Source organism: Pleurodeles waltl, chromosome 11 (assembly GCF_031143425.1).
Source record: "Pleurodeles waltl isolate 20211129_DDA chromosome 11, aPleWal1.hap1.20221129, whole genome shotgun sequence".
NCBI classification, from domain to species: domain Eukaryota; kingdom Metazoa; phylum Chordata; class Amphibia; order Caudata; family Salamandridae; genus Pleurodeles; species Pleurodeles waltl.
The window spans coordinates 701,546,495-701,563,922 of NC_090450.1; the positions used below are offsets into that span (position 1 = coordinate 701,546,495).

General features: G+C 45.9%; 1 protein-coding gene across 8 annotated transcripts in view; it reads left to right on the forward strand.

Moving 5' to 3' along the window:
* ZMIZ2 (zinc finger MIZ-type containing 2) overlaps nucleotides 1–17,428 on the forward strand; it is a 233,846-nt gene that overhangs the window by 201,676 nt on the left and 14,742 nt on the right. For 7 of the 8 annotated variants that reach the window (XM_069214275.1, XM_069214277.1, XM_069214280.1 and 4 more), the window contains 4 exons: nucleotides 287–355; nucleotides 1,543–1,784; nucleotides 9,624–9,796; nucleotides 10,080–10,319. In XM_069214275.1, coding sequence (XP_069070376.1) covers nucleotides 287–355; nucleotides 1,543–1,784; nucleotides 9,624–9,796; nucleotides 10,080–10,319 — 724 coding nt within the window. Of the gene's footprint in view, nucleotides 1–286; nucleotides 356–1,542; nucleotides 1,785–9,623; nucleotides 9,797–10,079; nucleotides 10,320–10,603; nucleotides 10,785–17,428 lie in introns of those variants that run through there. The other variant, XM_069214283.1, reaches the window with a different exon arrangement.

A 17,428-nucleotide genomic window follows, 5' to 3' on the forward strand; every position in this document is an offset into this window, starting at 1 on the left:
AGTCGGAGTTACCGCTGCCAGGGCTTCAGTGGGTGGGCGACTGAGAAGTCTGAAAGGATTGATTGAAGGGATTCTGAGCATGGAGATGAAGTTAAGGGGAAAGAGGCTGGGTTTAGTGTGTATTCCATCAAAGCCTTTTTACAGTCTGTAACCATCCTATGAGGCGGCACTGTGTTTTTTCTAACGTTTTATCAATGCAGCTGTGCAAACCTGTTACCTGCACCTCACCAGTATCTGCCAAGCAAGACTGCCCAACTAAAACTTGTCTGTTTCTTTCTGTTTGCAGCAAGACTGCACTGCTTGAGGGATTGGAGGTGGACCAGTACATGCTGGGAATTCTAATATATATACATAAGTAAGTAACTAATACCTCGTTTTCTTCCCCATTCTGCCCTGCCTCAGTGGTAGCGTGCTTGAGCTAGGCCATAAAATGCCTCTTAAGCCTTGTTTGAGAACACTTCACCGTTCGCCTCTCTGTCCTGTTTTGAAAATGAATGTGGCCAAACATGTGACTGCTTTCCAATCCTGTTGAAAATTCAAAGCTTTCTGCAGGCAGATTTTAAGCATATGTACCATTTTTCCAAATCAACTGAAAGCCAACATGAACTTAATTTTTATTCCATAGGCTGCGAACGATTCAGTAAGGCTTAAGATTTAATTCTTCCTCACGTTAAAATTGCTAAGATATAGCCCTCTGCTAGTGTGAAATTTAGGAAGTTCTCTCCTGACAACATGGGATGAATTCTTTCAATAGAATGGATGTGGAGTTCTGCGAAAGGGATATGCTTTGTTACAGGGATGTAGATGGTGTAAAGCGAGAATTGTGTTTTGAGAAAAGGTTATTGAATTAAATCAAAACCCATGCAGCCAAATACGGGACAGCATGTGTTTTTTTTTTTTTTTTTTTTTTTTTTTTTTTAAATAATTAAAAGGACTGAAAAAAAAACACTGACAGATATGCAATTTTCATGGAATATGTGAATTGGAACTTAAAAAATATGTTATGCTTTTTTAAAAATCAAACATAGTAACGATACTTTTTAAGTCAGTATTTTTTTTTAAACAAAATCTTAGTTGCTTCAGTCGATAAGAGAGCAGGTCAAAACTATCTACAACGTCACAAATTGGTACAATTGTATACTTGTCTTTTGTCATGAAATGCAAACCTGAATTTACTTCATAGGATATGTAAGGCCCATCAATGAATTTTGGTATTTGTGCATGCCAAGTTGGCAGCTGCTCAGGTCTAGCACGCTTGAAGTAGGCATCTAATTGGGCTCCTTGCACATGCACTGCAGGTAGGCAGAGGCCCTTGGCTCAGCATGTAGGCAGTTGCTCCTATTTTTATGCATGTCTCTCCCTGGTAAGCAATAACTTAGTACACGTTGGTCTAGGTAGGTATTTTGTAACAACATTTTGCACACCCTTTATATGAAGGCACCATCCATGAACTGTTTATTTCATGTGGCTGTCACTCTGGTTTTAGTGCCTATGTTCTTTTTGGTTGGATTGCTATGACTGTATCTTCTCTCACTCCTGCAGCTCGGATTATGAAGAGATCACAATCGACCCCACTTGTAGCTGGAAGCCAGTACCCATTAAACCAGATATCCACATCAAGGAGGAGCAGGATGGGCCAGCACTGAAGCGATGTCGTAGTATGAGTCCAGTGCACATGGTGATGCCCAATGTCATGGAGATGATTGCCGCCCTGGGTCCTGGATCATCACCCTTTGCTTCCCTGCAACCTCCACCGCCCACCAGCAACGAATACAGCAGCCAAGGTGAGACCTGCTAGGCCCCTCTCCACTGTACATATGGTGTGCTAAACCTCCCCTCCCGGTATGAATGCCACCAGTGTTGTAGATTTCCCCCTCAAATTTCCGACCATGGACTGTGGAATGTACATACAAGAAGGCCAGATCAATGCCAAATTTTATTATATCCACTGAAAATATTTACGTATATTATTTAAAATGAAACGTGCATATGCAAGGATTTTCCGAAAATCTAGTCCAGCCTTCATTCAACACCAGTGGCCTATCGCACCCTAGTTTTGCCACATGAAACTCCCATAGAATCGTATGCTAGCATACTTCTGTCATCATGTTGGGTTGGAAAATGCTTTCTTGACACATATGGTGTGTTCACCCCGATAGTGTCTGTAATGAGATTCCATTACAATCTTGAGCCTTAGTCCATGCTTACCCACATTGTGTTTGTATTTTATTTATGGCAGCAGTGTTGGGCATTTTGAGCAGATGCTTTATTTATTTATTTATTTATTTTTAGAAGAGGGAGATGAAGCACTGCTGGGCTCTGGGTTTACCAGACAAATATTTGTTGGAACTGCTCTAAGCGTAAAATACAAGATACTATTTGCCTAGAAACAGCTGTTTCAAAGTTGATGGCTCTGTTCGAACAGGGCCATAGTTTACAAAGAGGTGGCCAGGTTGCTAATGTCTTTGGTTTTATCAAGGTAGAACTTTGAACTTTCAAACAATAAGACTGAACATCCAGAAATGCAAAGCCCTTCTTCTGTAGTTTTGGGGGGATTGCTGAAAAGGGTTAAAATGGAAACCGTTTGATTCACATGAAAGTTGATAGGTTATTATCCCTGCTGCATATTTTTGAAAAAATAATATATATGGTTCTTTACTGCACAAAAGCTGAATTTCACTTGCCCCTGCAGCTCATGCATTATGTTATAAAAGCTGCCTTCCTGCAGAAATGTTGGACTGTAACTTTATGGATAAGCTCAAAAGGGAAATGCATTTGTTTAGAAAGGACTGTATCTGATAGACTTCCGGCTGCAGATTCTTTACCTTTGAATTTCCCCAGGCGTCAGACTTGATCCAGAAACATTTGCTCTAGCAATACCCTTGCGCGCACCGTCTGGTGGCTTTGTTTGGCTCCGCGTGGCATAGTCAGCGGCATTGGTGCCAGAAGTGACTTTGCGGTCACCAATATAGGCGCCAGCCAGGCATGCGAACGTCAGTTCTTTTCTTTCCATGCCAGTTAGCGCAACCCCGAGAGAGAACCCTCTGTCGCTTTTTGCTAGGCCTTTTTTCAACTTTTTTGTGTAAGTATTTTCTTGGTTGAGTGTCGAATGTCATCTGGGAAGGCAGGGTTTGAACTGTGTGGCGCCTGTCACCGTGCCATGTCGGTTATGGACCCTCACCTCATCTGCCTCTCGTGTCATGACTCTAAGACGTGCTCAGACTGCCGGGCCATGGCACTGAAAGCTTTATGGGAGCGGTCCCTAAAGCTGCTTCCCGGCTGGCAGTCGACGACACCGGTCCAGGAGCCCCCAAGTCCTCTTTGTCAGACCACTCGAGGTCCTCTGGACAATCGGGAAAGAGGCACAAAAAGAAGTGCTAGAGGACTTTAACTTCACGATGACCGTCAGCTGACGAGACGAGCGGGGAACATTGGCATTCCCAGCACGATTCTACTGAGCCATTGCCCAGTTCAACTCTGTGTCTCCAAACCCCTCCCCCCCACCCCCTTGCACACCCTGTTTCCAGCACCAGGATCGACATCTGCAAAAAAAAAAAAGAAAAAAGCCTTTTATGAGGCCATGCGCCATGTTTTTAAGCTGCCTAACCCGCTGGCACTTCTTCATGCCCCACGGGGTCAGAGACTGCCCCATCAGGTTTCACGCTGGCAGCTTCAGAGCGATGGGATTTCATGGGTCTGACTCTGGACCGGAGCTAGTCGTATCCAGGTGACCTTCTCTGGTGTTTATCCTTAGGCCAATGCTATTGGCACTGTCGGCAACCACCATTGACGCCAGCCCCATTCTGAGTCCGGACGATATGGAGCTGGAACAGTGTTCCATGGCACAAATGGTGCCCACAGGTGCCAAATCATTGCCTAAGCCTTATTGTGCTCAGCCAGGCATGTGAGGGGATTGGTAGGGGTTTCTGGACCCTTTAGAACACCAGTTAGAAAGATTTTTGGATTGGTATGAGGAACTAGGAGAGGCTAGTGGGCTGGACTCCAGATACTGGCTTGCTCTCTCCCACCACTGTGGTTACAGAGGAGGGAGCTTCCTGTGCATTAGTGGTGCGTAGGACAGCAGAGGTCCTTGACCTCGAACTGCCCTTAGTGGTTGTCAAGACAATTTTAATGAGGCACTTACGGATATCCCGCTGGAAACTTGGTTCAAGCCCAGCACAGGGGCTCCAGTGAATAGGGCGGATGCCCGCCGCCATTGCCCTGCACCGGGCGACCCTAGTTTGCTCAGCCAACAGCCCACGCCATAGAGCCTGGTAGTCCAAGCTTCAACCTCCCATGGCGAGTTCCCTTCTGCTCCCCCGGACAGGAATTCTAAGGGGCTAGACCATCGTGGGAAGAAGATGTTTTTCACCATCCTGGCACTGAAGTCGATGAACACCTCATGCTTATTGGGCCATGTCCCACACACCATTTGGGATACGGTTGCGCAAGTCCTTCCTTAAGTCCCGGAGGAGGCCCGGGCCATAATCCCCCAAGCAGTAAAAGATGGGAGGGATGCAGCGAAGTTCACCTTTCGATGTGGCTTGGATATAGCTGACTTGCTGGGCAGTTGACAGTGGCTTTACGGCGCCAGTCCTGGCTGAGAACATCTGGTTTTTATGGGGCATGTCCAGGTAAACCTGATGGACATGTCCTTTGATGGGACTTGCGGGTTAGGGGAGAAGGCAGACTCGGCGAGGAAGCACTTAAAGGAATCTCAGGCTACGGCCATGTCCTTGATTGAGCCTCTCAGCAACCCCTCGTCCACTGTCTGCCTTTCGTTATCAAACCAACAAGAGACTGAGCAAGGATTATCCTCACTGCTCTGGAGTGGCCCAGTCCGTGATAGTTCACCAACCCACATGTATCAGAATGTCCACACAAGGCTGCTATGCAAATCGAATCTCCTAGTCAACTTCAGGGGGCCAGATCCTGCTTCCTAATCTTCCGTCACTGAACTTTGCAGCTTGGCTCCTGAAGAAGGCGCAGTACTTCAATACCTTTCCACATCTGACTAAGGCTAGGCTACAGTTCTCTTTATTAAAGGTATATCTAGCAGGAATCACTCCTTATAGGAAGCCATTCAAAAACATTTTTCAAAATCCCAGTTGTAAAAGACTTCTTAATCTTGTTCAAGAATAGGGCCTTGTCCTCCTTGGAAGCTTATCGAACAAGTTACTCACCTTTGGTAACGCATTATCTGGTAGAGACTATCTAGCAAATTCCTTACCTTTAAATTTCACCAGGCATCAGCCTGGATGCGGAAACTTGTGCTCGAGCAATACCCCTGCGCATGACATCAGGTGTCTCAGTTTGGCTTCGTCAGCACAGTAAGGGACGTCGCGGTCACCTACATAGGCACCACCCAGGTACACGGATGTCAGTTACTTTAATCATGGCTTTCCACGCCAGTAGCGCCAAGCCATGACAAGAACTGCCAAATATGTGTGTCCAATCTAGGGCCCGGAAGAGGATTAACCTGCCCCTAGCAAATGAGTCAAGCAGAGCAGGAAGGCATAGGTGGGTGTAAGGAATCTGCAGCTAGATAGTTTCAATCAGACAATGCGTTGCCGAAGGTAACTTGTTCATCTTATAGAGACTTTTAGCTGCAGATGCCTTACCTTTGAATAGATACCCAAGCAATATCCTGACGGTGGGCTGCGGACAAATCTTTTTAAACTATGAAGTACTGATGGACTGAACGGGCAAAATGCCCTTCCTTGTGGACCTGACTGTCTAGGCAGTAGTGTTTGGCAAACGTGCAGGAATGCCCATGTTGCAGCCTGATATGTCCAGGACTTGGTCTCCCTAAAATTATGGTTGCAGCTTTTCCCCTGCTCGTAAGCCCTCAGGAAGCTGCTTCTTAAAGCATAGCAGATCTTTATACAGAGAATGACCCAGCCCAAAATGGTTTGTTTTGTACTGCCTGGCCTTTATTTGCCCCCATTTTGTCCACAAAGAGTTGGCCGTCCACCCAGAACTCTTTTGTGGTGTCAGAAGTCAGTGGAATCGTTCCTCTTCCTTAGAGGTATGCAGGGGAGCAAAGATGGTGGGCAGTGGGCAGTGTGACAGTTTGTCCCAAGTGAAATGTGGTCACCAACTTTATAAGGAAAGAGGCATGGGTGTGAAGCATTACCTTGTCAGGAAATACAGTGAGATATGGAGGCTTGGATGACCAGGCCTGCAGCTCACTTGCCCTCCGGGCAGATGTTATTTCCACTAAGTAAGCTGTCTTGACAGTAAGCAGCTGGGGACAATTGTGCATTATCTCCAAGGGAGCATACATGAGGTATGTGAGAACTAAATTAAGATCCCACTGGGGCATGATTAAGGTTGTCGGGGGGGGGGGGGGGGAGAATATGTACAAGCCATGCTAGAAACCTATTTACAATAGTGGACTTAAAAAGGGTTGCCAAGGCAGCTGCAAAAAAGCGGTAAGAGCAGACAGATAGCTCTTAAGAGTGCCCAGAGCAGAGCACTGCTGGGCAAGAGATAGAATGAAAAGAAGATCATCAAAGAGAGAAGCAGAAAGTGGATCTAAAGACTTTTCTGTACAATATATTTTACAATTCTTTGCCAATGGCAGGCGTATACAATTTTTGAAAAGGAATGCCTGGCTGCTAAAATAATATTACAGACTTGGAAAGTGATGTTGACGGCTGTCAACTGTTGCTGCTCAATTTCCACGCATGAAGGCATAGAGTTGACAGGTCAGAGTGGAGAACCCTCCCCTGCTGCTGTGATAGAAGATCCTCCTGAACAGACAGTCTGATCGGATGATCAATGTTCAACCTCAAAAGCTCGGGATACTAGACACTCTGTGGGAAGTCTAGGGTCACAAGGATTACTTGGGACTGGTCATTCTTGATCTTCTTGAGAACTCTGGGCAGGAGTGTTATGGGCAACAAGGCGTACAGGAGGCCTGAGCTCCACTCGCGTCAAAAAGCGCCGCTGAGCGACTGCCACCTTGGAAACTTCAACGCGCAACACTGCTGACAATGCACGTTCTCTCTAGAGGCAAATAGATCTAACCAAGGCTCTCACCACTGCTGAAAGACCTCGTACCACCTCCACATTGAGATGCCACTCGTGATTCGCTAGGCGTCAACGACTGAGTTCCTCCACCCTGGGATCGAGAGAACCTGCCAGGGGTTGAACCACCATGCCCTGCTTTTCCAGTCATGCTAAGAGAAGCAAGGCCTCTTGACAAAAGGTTCACAACCCCATCCTGTCCTACTTCTTGCAGTACCAGATGGTGGTGGTGTTCTGTGAGCACCTGCCCTAACTTCTCCTTGACAGAGGGAAGACATGCCTTCCATGCTAGTCTGATCACCCGGAGCTCCAACATGTTGATGTGGAGCCTGGCTTTTGCCAGAGACCAGAGTCCTTTGATCTCCATGTCTACAATATGACTGCCTCATCCCAGAAGTGACACCTCACTACTGTAATGTCTGGTTAGGGACCCAAGTGAGGTTCAAAATCCACCACTGCAGGTCTTTTGTAGTTCCCTCTGAGATCCGGACCATGTCTGAGAGAGTTGCCTGATGCTGCGCCCACCGGAACTCAGGGTCCCACTGCACAGCCCGCATATGCAATCTGGCATGATTTACCAGCAGAATGCAGAAGGCCATGAGGCCCAGCAGCCTCAGTCAGTCTCACTGAAACTCAGGATAGAGGCCAAAACATCAGGATCATAGCCTGAATATCCTGGACTTGCTTCTTGGGAGGATAAGCCAGAAACTGCATTGTGTCCAGAACAGCTCCTATGAAAGAAAGCATCTGAGAGGGTGTCAGGTGTGACTGGGGAATCAGCTTGATCAGTGGAAATGCGTACACAAACTTCTTTGACAAGCTAATCAAGAGTATTCCCAAGTATGTTAATACCAGGATGCATAACTTGGATGGTTCTAGTTTTTCAAGTTCGCGAATAGGCTATATGTGAAAATGTTATTTGCTTAAGACCCCATGAAGCACTTCTGTGTGTTTAAACCTATTTATAATTTATTGACGTGCGGTCTAATGTCTCTTCACAAAAAATGGCTTTCTTTTTTTTCTTACATCCTTGCCTTGTTCTTGAGTCCTGAAAATGAGACTTCATTCAGCAACTTGTATACTCTTCTCCAAACCCCATGTTACAAAAACAAACTGAAAAAAAGGTGGCATGTACTGGGGTACTGCAAGAAAGATGTCAAATCCTTCCATGGTCAACGCTCATCTTTAGAAATTCTAGATCCAACCACTAGTTGGTGGAATAACGCACAGCGTATGAATTTTGAATGGTTTCACCCTGCATCATGACAGTCTCAGTTGCCACCCACCTTCTCTCTTGAGCCTAGCCTTCTGCGTGCCACCCTACGACAGTCTTTTTAAACAGTCTAGAGTGTGCCAACCTTGGCAGGGGGTCTGTACGATGCGCAGTGCCAAAGTATAGGTTGTAAACCGTCCATGAAATGGGGACATTTCTTCACAATAATCACTTCTTGCATATAAGGCCCTACTTCAGATCTTGAATAATCAAAGGCACTCCAAGTCACACACCTTCTGAGCAGCGTTTTTTCCCTATCTTCTTGCTTGCGTTTCTTGTCTTCCATGAACTGTTCGTCCATATCTTGCTCCTCCCTTCTTGGGTTGGCTGTATATACTATGTAAAAATTGCTCTTGGATCCCACGTTTGGGTGGCACAACTCTGTGCTTATGTTTATAGTGAAGATACCCCATGAGGAGAACTAGGAGTATAGGTAAGTAACTATTCCTTCCTGCGGTATTTTAGCCAAAACTTGCCTTTGGCAGTGGTCTTTCCCTCACCTAGGACTGATGCCCTTTGTGTGTACTGTCCTAGTTCTCATTCTCCTGCCTTTTGGAAACATTGTTGATCTGTTTTTGCTCCGTCTCATTGCTTGATGTAAATTGTGGAATATTTCCCATGTAGAACAGCTGTAGTGTTGTAAATATTGCCTCCACCCCAACTTCCGCCATAGTACTTTCTCTACTGCGCCCTGTATGATCACCTTTAGTCAGTGGCAGCCGGAAGCTTTAGGGGGGAGGGCGGTAAACACGCACGCACATCCATTAACAACACTCATAACATTCAAACATACACGCACACACCAAACATTCATTTTAAAAGTTCAGAGGGTTGGGACTGCTGCCTTCCAGCCAATGAGGAAAGGCAGCAGTCCCAGCCTCGTCACAGAGTGGGATGGGGTCAGTGAGACTGCTCACCCCACCCCACTCTGTGACGAAGTGTCACTGATGGACACTCACCCTGGGCACTTCAGGGCTTAAACCTGAAACGCCCAGGGTGAGTGTCAATGGGTGATGCTTTCCTCGTCACCCAGGGGAGGGCCCTGTAGTGTTATACATTTCACCTGATGAGACCCCCGCTGTGCTGTACATCCTCAATACTCACTTAGTGTTATTGGGGCTGAAGGACAGTGAGAGTGTGCAGACATCGAGAGGATGAGATATAGGATAGGTGGCAGAAATGTGAGATTGGGATTGATGATAGGATGTGATGTGGTTGATATTTCCTAAGCCTGTCTGTAATCTGGGTACTGCTGTTGCTCTTAAACTCATCCTTCTGTTTCTGTTTTGGATCTCCTCTTCTTCTTATCTCCTTGCAGGTTCTGGTTTTCCTGGCCTAGGTGTTTTTCCTGAAAGCTTTCCTTCGGGAAATCCTGGCACTCCAACAATGAATGAGTTCAACCCAGGCCCCCCTCCAATCTCCTACCAGTCTGACATTCCCAGCAGCCTGCTGACTCCAGACAAGCCATCAGCCCCTCCAATCAGTGGGCAGGTGAGAGAAGGATCTCTGGTCTTCATCTTTTGCCTTTTCCTGATTGACATACAGCTCCACCACCAGTGTCTTATTTATAGACTTGGTTGTGCTTTAGCATGACCTTTGAGTGACAGTTGAGCACCACTGTCATGGTCTTTACATGACAGTATTTAAAACCATACTGAGACTGATTACGATATGCCTCTGCTGCACCCGATTCTCCGTCCTTCCTAAATCTGTTTTGCCGTTGTTCAATTTGTGTCTAAACCAATTTTAACCAGTTGTTTTTCTTTCCCCTCAGATGCCCCCTTCAGGCAGAATGGACCCTTCGCACAACTCCGTACCGCAGGGCATGCACAACCCAAACCTGAGCAGCCAAACAGCACAGCAGCTTCATCACCGGAATCCTCCACCCCAGTCCAGGCAGCAGCTGGGCCAGCAGGCAGGTCCTGTACATGGTGGCGAGCTACCATTCAACCCCTCCTCTGGCATGGGTGGGCCACCAGGCATGCCGGGAGACCCACAGGAGCCTTCACTTGATGTAAGTAGCCCCAGTACAATTCAAGTGAGTCAGGTGATGCATTTGGGTTTAAGTGAACCAATATGTCCTGTTTGAAGCACCAGAGATGTTTGGAGACTGGCTCTGCAACAGTGGGCGTACACTTGTTTCTTTAGCTTTCCGAATGAGAGAGGACAGTGGGATGAGTCCCTGTGTTGGGGGCATAGTGCTTTTGCTTAAAAGGCGGGTCGGGGTTTGTCATTCTTAACTGTTAGCCATAATGCCCAGTCCTCCCAGCATTGACTCATCTTTTGTTATTTCTACAGTTCATGAAAACAAATGCCTTTGACTTGGATGTAAGCAGGTGGCGTTGGCTGATTATACCCTAATATCAAAAGTGGGACAAATTTAAAACAACCAAATCTTCAAAACATCAGCTGAAGCAATACAAACTTTCCCATTTTGTGTGTATGTAAATCATCGTCCATCATAGGATCTTTCATATTTCATTTCCTTTATTTTCATTGGTTATGTCCTCCAAAAGCCTCCCAGTTTCACTTTTGTCTTCTTCTGTTTCTCCGTTTGGTGGAGAATGGGCCAAGTACTCCTTCCTGTCCATGGCCAGTGTTTTTCCACTGGCTGAATGATTTTAGAGGTATTTTTTTTTATTTTTTTATTTGACTGGATCCATAAGAGTGCATGTGTTTGCAATCCATCGCTCCTCTCTGCGACCTTGCTTGCCCTTATCCACTCTCACCCTCTGCCTGGGATTACCTGCTCTGTCCAACCCTCCTTCTGCTCCTGTCGGCATTTGCCTCAACTCCCTCACCCTCTCCTCCCACTGTCTGTGGTGTTTCTTGGTCCTGCCCCCCCCCCCCACCCCCCCTCCCCGGCTGCGCTTGTGGTGTTGCTTTCTCCCTCCCGCCTCCTTGCTTTCTCCCTACCTCCTCCTTGCTTAACCCATCCCCCACCCACCCCTGGATTGCTTGCCTGTCACACCCTCCTCATGCAGTCAGTCATTTTGCTGGATCCCGCCCTGCTTCCACCACATCCTGCTTTGCTTGCCCCTCCCTTCCTCCTACAACCACAGCAGCCACACAAAAAAAGCAATTGACAAAGCCAAAAGATCTTGCCTATGTGAGACCTATTGGCTTTGCCACTGCTTGTTTGTTTAAGTACCTACAGTGTTTTGCCAATGGGTGGGCACTGAGGCCTGTGCTAGTAATTGCAGGTGTTGTAGGTCCCTTGATGTGACACTGCGATACTGGTTACTGAGGAATCAAGTACTTAACTGATATCCTTGGTGGAAGAAACCATGGTCGAGCCATTTTCAAAGCAAGTTCATCTGGCAAGTTGTGGCGTTCTCTACACAGTTCTCTGGCTTGGAACCAAGGTTCCTTTTGAAGTGCAAGATATTCAGTGAAAAAAGTTGGGGTAACCATGCCAGAAAGAGGGTACTTTCCTACAGGGACATCTACCTTGTTTTTCTGAAATGAGCACAGGGGACCAGGCACAACACGCTCAACTTCCAACAGCCACTACCCCTCCATGCACTGAATATCTTGCTTTTAAAATGGCTCAACCATATGTACCTTCGACACCAGAGGAACCAAGGTACTGCTCTTCATAAACGAAACCAAGCTAACCAGCTTTCAGCAGCAAGATTGACTTTAAGGTCAAGCAACACCTTGACTCTGAGCATACCACAAGATAGCGATCAGCTTGAGGCTAGATAGAGAACTGTGTACCTTTACCTGGTGTAGGAAAATGGCTCCCTGTTGCAGTTACCCCCCACTTTTTGCCTGATATTGATGCTGACTTGACTAAGAAGTGTGCTGGGACCCTGCTAACCAGGCCCCAGCACCAGTGTTCTTTCACTTTAAAATGTACCATTGTTCCTCAATTCCCTGGCACACAGATAAGTCCCTTGCAAAAGGTACCAGTGGTACCAAGGGCCTTGTGACCAGGGAAGGTCCCTAAGGGCTGCAGCATGTGTTGTGCCACCCTAAGGGACCCCTCATCTAACACGTGTACACTGCCATTGCTGATTGTGTGTGATGGTGGGGAGAAAAAGGCAAAGTCGACATGGCATCCCCCTCAGGATGCCATGCACACAAAATACTGCCTGTGGCACAGGTAAGTCCCACCCCTCTAGCAGGCCTTTTATCCCCTAGGCTGGGTGCAATATACCACAGGTGAGGGCATAGCTGCATGAGCAATATGCCCCTACAGTGTCTAAGTCCAGTCTTAGACATTGTAAGTACATATTAAGTATATGGTCTGGGAGTTTGTCAAAACGAACTCCACAGTTCCATAATGGCTACACTGACCACTGGGATGTTTGGCATCAAACTTCTCAGAATAATAAACCCAAACTGATGCCAGTGCTGGATTTATTACAAAATGTACACAGAGGGCCTCTTAGAAGATGCCCCCTGTATTTTACCCAATCCTTCAGTGCAGGACTGACTGGTCTGTGCCAGCCTGCCACTGAGACGAGTTTCTGACCTCCTGGGGTGAGAGCCTTTGTGCTCACTCCACTGGGTGGAGGTGCTTAACACCTCCCCCCTGCAGGAACTGTAACACCTAGCAGTGAGCCTCAAGGGCTCAGGCTTTGTGTTACAATGCCCCAGGGCACTCCAGCTAGTGGAGATGCCTGCCCCCTGGACACAGCCCCCACTTTTGGCGGCAAGTAGAGAGGAGATAATGAGAAAAACAAGGAGGAGTCACCTACCAGTCAGGACAGCCCTTAAGGTGCCCTGAGCTGAGGTGACCCCTGCCTTTAGAAATCCTCCATCTTGGTTTTGGAGGATTCCCCCAATAGAAATAGGAATGTGTCCTCCTCACCTCAGGGAGGAGGCACACAGAGGGTGTAGCTACCCTCAAGGATAGTAGCCATTGGCTACTGCCCCCCAGACCTAAACACACCTAAATTTAGTATTTAGCGGCGACCCAGAACACAGGAAATCAGATTCCTGCAACCTACACAAAGGAAGGCCTGAAAACCCTGCAGAGACAACTGACTTGCTTCCCGAGGGTGCAGGTACTTACTTACCTGTAAGCAGACTAGGACCGGAGCACCCCTGTTCTTCTTAGGCGCCTATGTGTTTTGGGCCCTCCTTTTGACCTGTGCACCTGACCGGCCCTTTGTTGCTGGTGCTGTGACTTTGGGGTTGCCTTGAACCCCCAACGGTGGGATGCCTATGACTAGAAGACTGACTGTGTAAGTGCTTTACTTACCTGAGAAAACTAAACTTACCTCCCCATGAACTGTTGATTTTTTGCACTGTCCACTTTTAAAATAGCTTCTTGCCATTTTAACTAAAACTGTGTGTACTGCTACTTTAATTCAAAGTTCCATACTTACCTGTGTGAAGTACCTTGCAGTTCATGTACTTACCTCAAATCTTGAATCTTGTGGCTCTAAAATAAAGAAAATATATGTTTCTATATAAAAACTATTGGCCTGGAGTTAAATCTTTGAGTATGTGTTCCTCATTTATTGCCTGTGTGTGTACAACAAATGCTTAACACTACCCTCTGATAAGCCTACTGCTCGACCACACTACAACAAAATAGAGCATTTGTATTATCTAATTTTGCCCCTATTAACCTCTAAGGGGAACCCTTAGACTCAGTGTGCACACTATCTCTCACTTTGAGATAGTATATACAGAGCCAACTTCCTACACCTGGTCATATTGTCACAAGACCACTTTCCACTGTACAGCCACTTCATTAAAAAAAAAAAAAAACAGCAGCTTCCTTTTCAAAGAAGCTGTATTGGAGGAGCTCCAGGCCTACACCATTTCTTAAAAGAGAAGAGTAGACGCTACCCCAGCCCCCCCATAGACATCCCCTCACACTCTATACATTCAGACTAGGATCTTTTAGCTGGCTCTTTGCACCATGACCCAGAGTCCATAGACAAACAAGATGTTGACAAGATTAAAGGACAGACCAGCCTTTGGAGCCTGTCCGACTTTCACTGCAAATACTCGGTCATATTATGCTGTCATAGAATGTGAAGCAGGACACTGACTTTGTTGATGACTCTTGCTGAGTGGATTAGTAAACACTTGAATAGTAGATCATTCACCAGGTGGTGAATTATAACTTGCAGCGTTGCGGCAACTCCGAGATTGGTTTCTTCGCCACAAATGAGATTACAGATTTTCAAAACCTCATGTCCTGTTACTCCAGTTCCTTACTTGTGTCCTTACTGTTCTGTGTATAAGCTGGTCGGGGACATGTGTATATGCTTTTCTTACCACTGCTACTGATTCCATATGTTGCCAGGAAAGAGCAGCAAGCGCCTTTCAAATTGACCCTCAAAGCTCTCACGTGGGCCCTTTAATTATGGTTCTCAATACTTCTAGAAATATTCCTTCATCCTCACAAGAAGCTACAATTGTGCCCAGATCTGCATAATGCTAAAGTTGGGACTGGCCGAATCTTCAGTACAAGTACAGTTGGCTGTCCTGTATATAAGCAGCTATTGAAGCTATCAGTCAATTTTTAAGGTTCCTTTTGTTAACGCCTTTATGCAAGCAGTTGATCCTGCCTGGATTAGCACCAGTGTCTTCAGGGAACTATAATATTGTTCTTGCTGTGAGCAATTTACTCTTACCCATTGCAGATACGTTAATGGAATATGGTTTTCCTTGTAGCCATAACTTTTCTCCGAAGAAAGTAAACGCCAAGCTTAGATAAAAGTTTTTTCAACTGTCAAAGTCCACGAAGTCCGAGTTGCCTCAGAACAAACCTTTGTTTCCTGCTTGAAGTTGTTTCTCCTTTTTATGTTAACCAGTCTATTGACTTGCGTTCCTTGATTTTGCAGCCACAAATGCTCATAGAAAGGGCTTTGTGCGCTTTAGACATTAGGAGAGCCATTATGTATTATTTTGACAGTCCATCAGGAAAACAAAGCAGCTATTTTTACATTTGCTCAGCCACACCATGGCAATTCCATTTCTAAACGTAGCTCTTTCTGGTGGGTTTTACAATGTGTGCAGATTTGTTATGGTTCAGGTAAACACACTACACATTCTTGTAAGAAATATACTGCCAACAGGCTTTTTTGGCAATACCACATAAGCAGATGTCTACATGGATGCTACTTGGTCCTTTATCCACACATTCACTAAGCATTACTGTGCAGACAAATATTCCCGCAAAGGCACTAGTCAGATAAACTGTTTCTAAAAATGTGTTCCACATATTTCCTGCTGTTGCTTGCAAGTTGCCACTTTAGGGACGGGGTACTACTTTTCAGGGTGTGTGCACAGCAAGTGATCTACAGCACCACAAGCTGCAAATGGAAAATGTTACTTACCTTTAACAGTCGGTTTGCATCTTGTGATAATATACATTCACATGCTCCCTACCCACCGCCTGGATGCAAGAGTGAGGTAGCTTTTCTTGTAATTGTACTGATGCTTTTCCAGTTTAACAATACACGTTACGTTTTCCAACTCCGACATTACAGTGCTTTCAGTGTCCACACTAACACTTACCAGAAGGGGAGGAACACAATCTAAGGTGGAGTCTTCCCCTTGTGCATTGTAGGTTTCAGGAGAGGTGTTATGAGTTCCCTTGGAACCGAAAGCCACTCTGCAAAGCAAAATAACAACACTTGTAAGACTTTCAACTCTTAAGAAGTTAACAACTTTTAACAATGTGTCAGTGTTTTTCTGACTATTTAAAAGCAGATAAATTAAAACTACGTCAAGCTGAACAAAAGTGGAGAAAGAATTACCTCATCAATGATAGAGGCATTCTTGGCACAGTCAAAACGTTATAAGAAACGTATTATTTTCACAAAATCAGCCTTTTTCAGACAGGTTCATTAACTCCTATAAATCGAAGGAAATCCTTGTAATTTTGACATTGTCTAATCCGGACAGAGTGACTGCTAAAATTACACCGACCCAGAGTCTATGTGAGGACCTTGATGCATTTTTCTTCTACAAGATTGTGACCATAAAAGCCAGCATTCCTCACAGACCTTCTGATCAGGATACTATTGTGGCAGACTAACTCTGTGACAGTGTCAGCTGCCTCAGATCAGTAAGACATGCCTGGCAAACCTATTAATCAAAGTTAAATCAGGGTCTCTGGATGACCCCTGCCCTCCTAAGGTGTTAAGAAGGGTGTTTCCCATTTCCCTGATACAGCATTAACCCTCTTAAATCAGTCTCTGAGATGTGGCATGGTCCAGAGTGTCTTCAAAGAAGCTATATTGGTACCCCTATTAACGGTAGCTGGGGACGATCCGTCCATTAAATAAAATAAAAAAATATATATACATATCATCCTATATCTTCTGCCTTATTTGGCTAACGTACTTGAAGCCCACGTAGCTGACTGCATCTGCTCATTCTTAAAGGAAACTAATGTTCTTGGTCCTAATCAACCTGGCTTCCGTCCAACCCACTCTGTGGAGTCGGTCATCCTGTCAGTGGTGGGCTGCTGATTAAGGGGCTACCCAGGCGTTTGGTGCTGCTTGACGTTTCGGTGTCCCTTGACATGGTCAACCGTGAGGTTTTGGTGGACCGTGTAAGGGCTGCAGGTTTTCATGCACTGCGCTGGAACGGATCGTTTCATTCCTGAAGGACCGGTCAGTAAGTGAGACTTTGTTCTTTTTGCTCCTCTTAGGCTAATCTAACTTGTGGAGGAGTACCCCAGGGATCATTTTGATCTCCCTACCTTTTCAATTTATACATCTGCCCGTTAGTGCATGCCCTGAAGCACAGGCAAGTCAGAGTGTACAGTTGCGCCAATGACATGAAATTAATCTTCTAGATTGAGAATTCACCAAAATCGAAGTCCGCTTTTCAGGACACAATGCTGTTTATACATGATTGAATGAACTGTAACCAACTTAAACTGAATTCGGACCAGACAGAAATTGTCATTATCAGAAAACAACCTAATCTTTGGAAAGCCACCTTCTGGCATTCTTCAAAGGGGCACTCCACCTCAGCTCAAGAATTCAGGTAAAAGCTTGGAAGTACTGATCGACTCTAAACTATCAGTGAAACCTCCGGTTAGGCTAGGCTGTTGTCCCAACGATCTCGTAGGTGCCATATGACTCCCCTATTGTGCGAACTGCATTGGCTCCCAATTGAACACAGCTTAATTTATAAAGC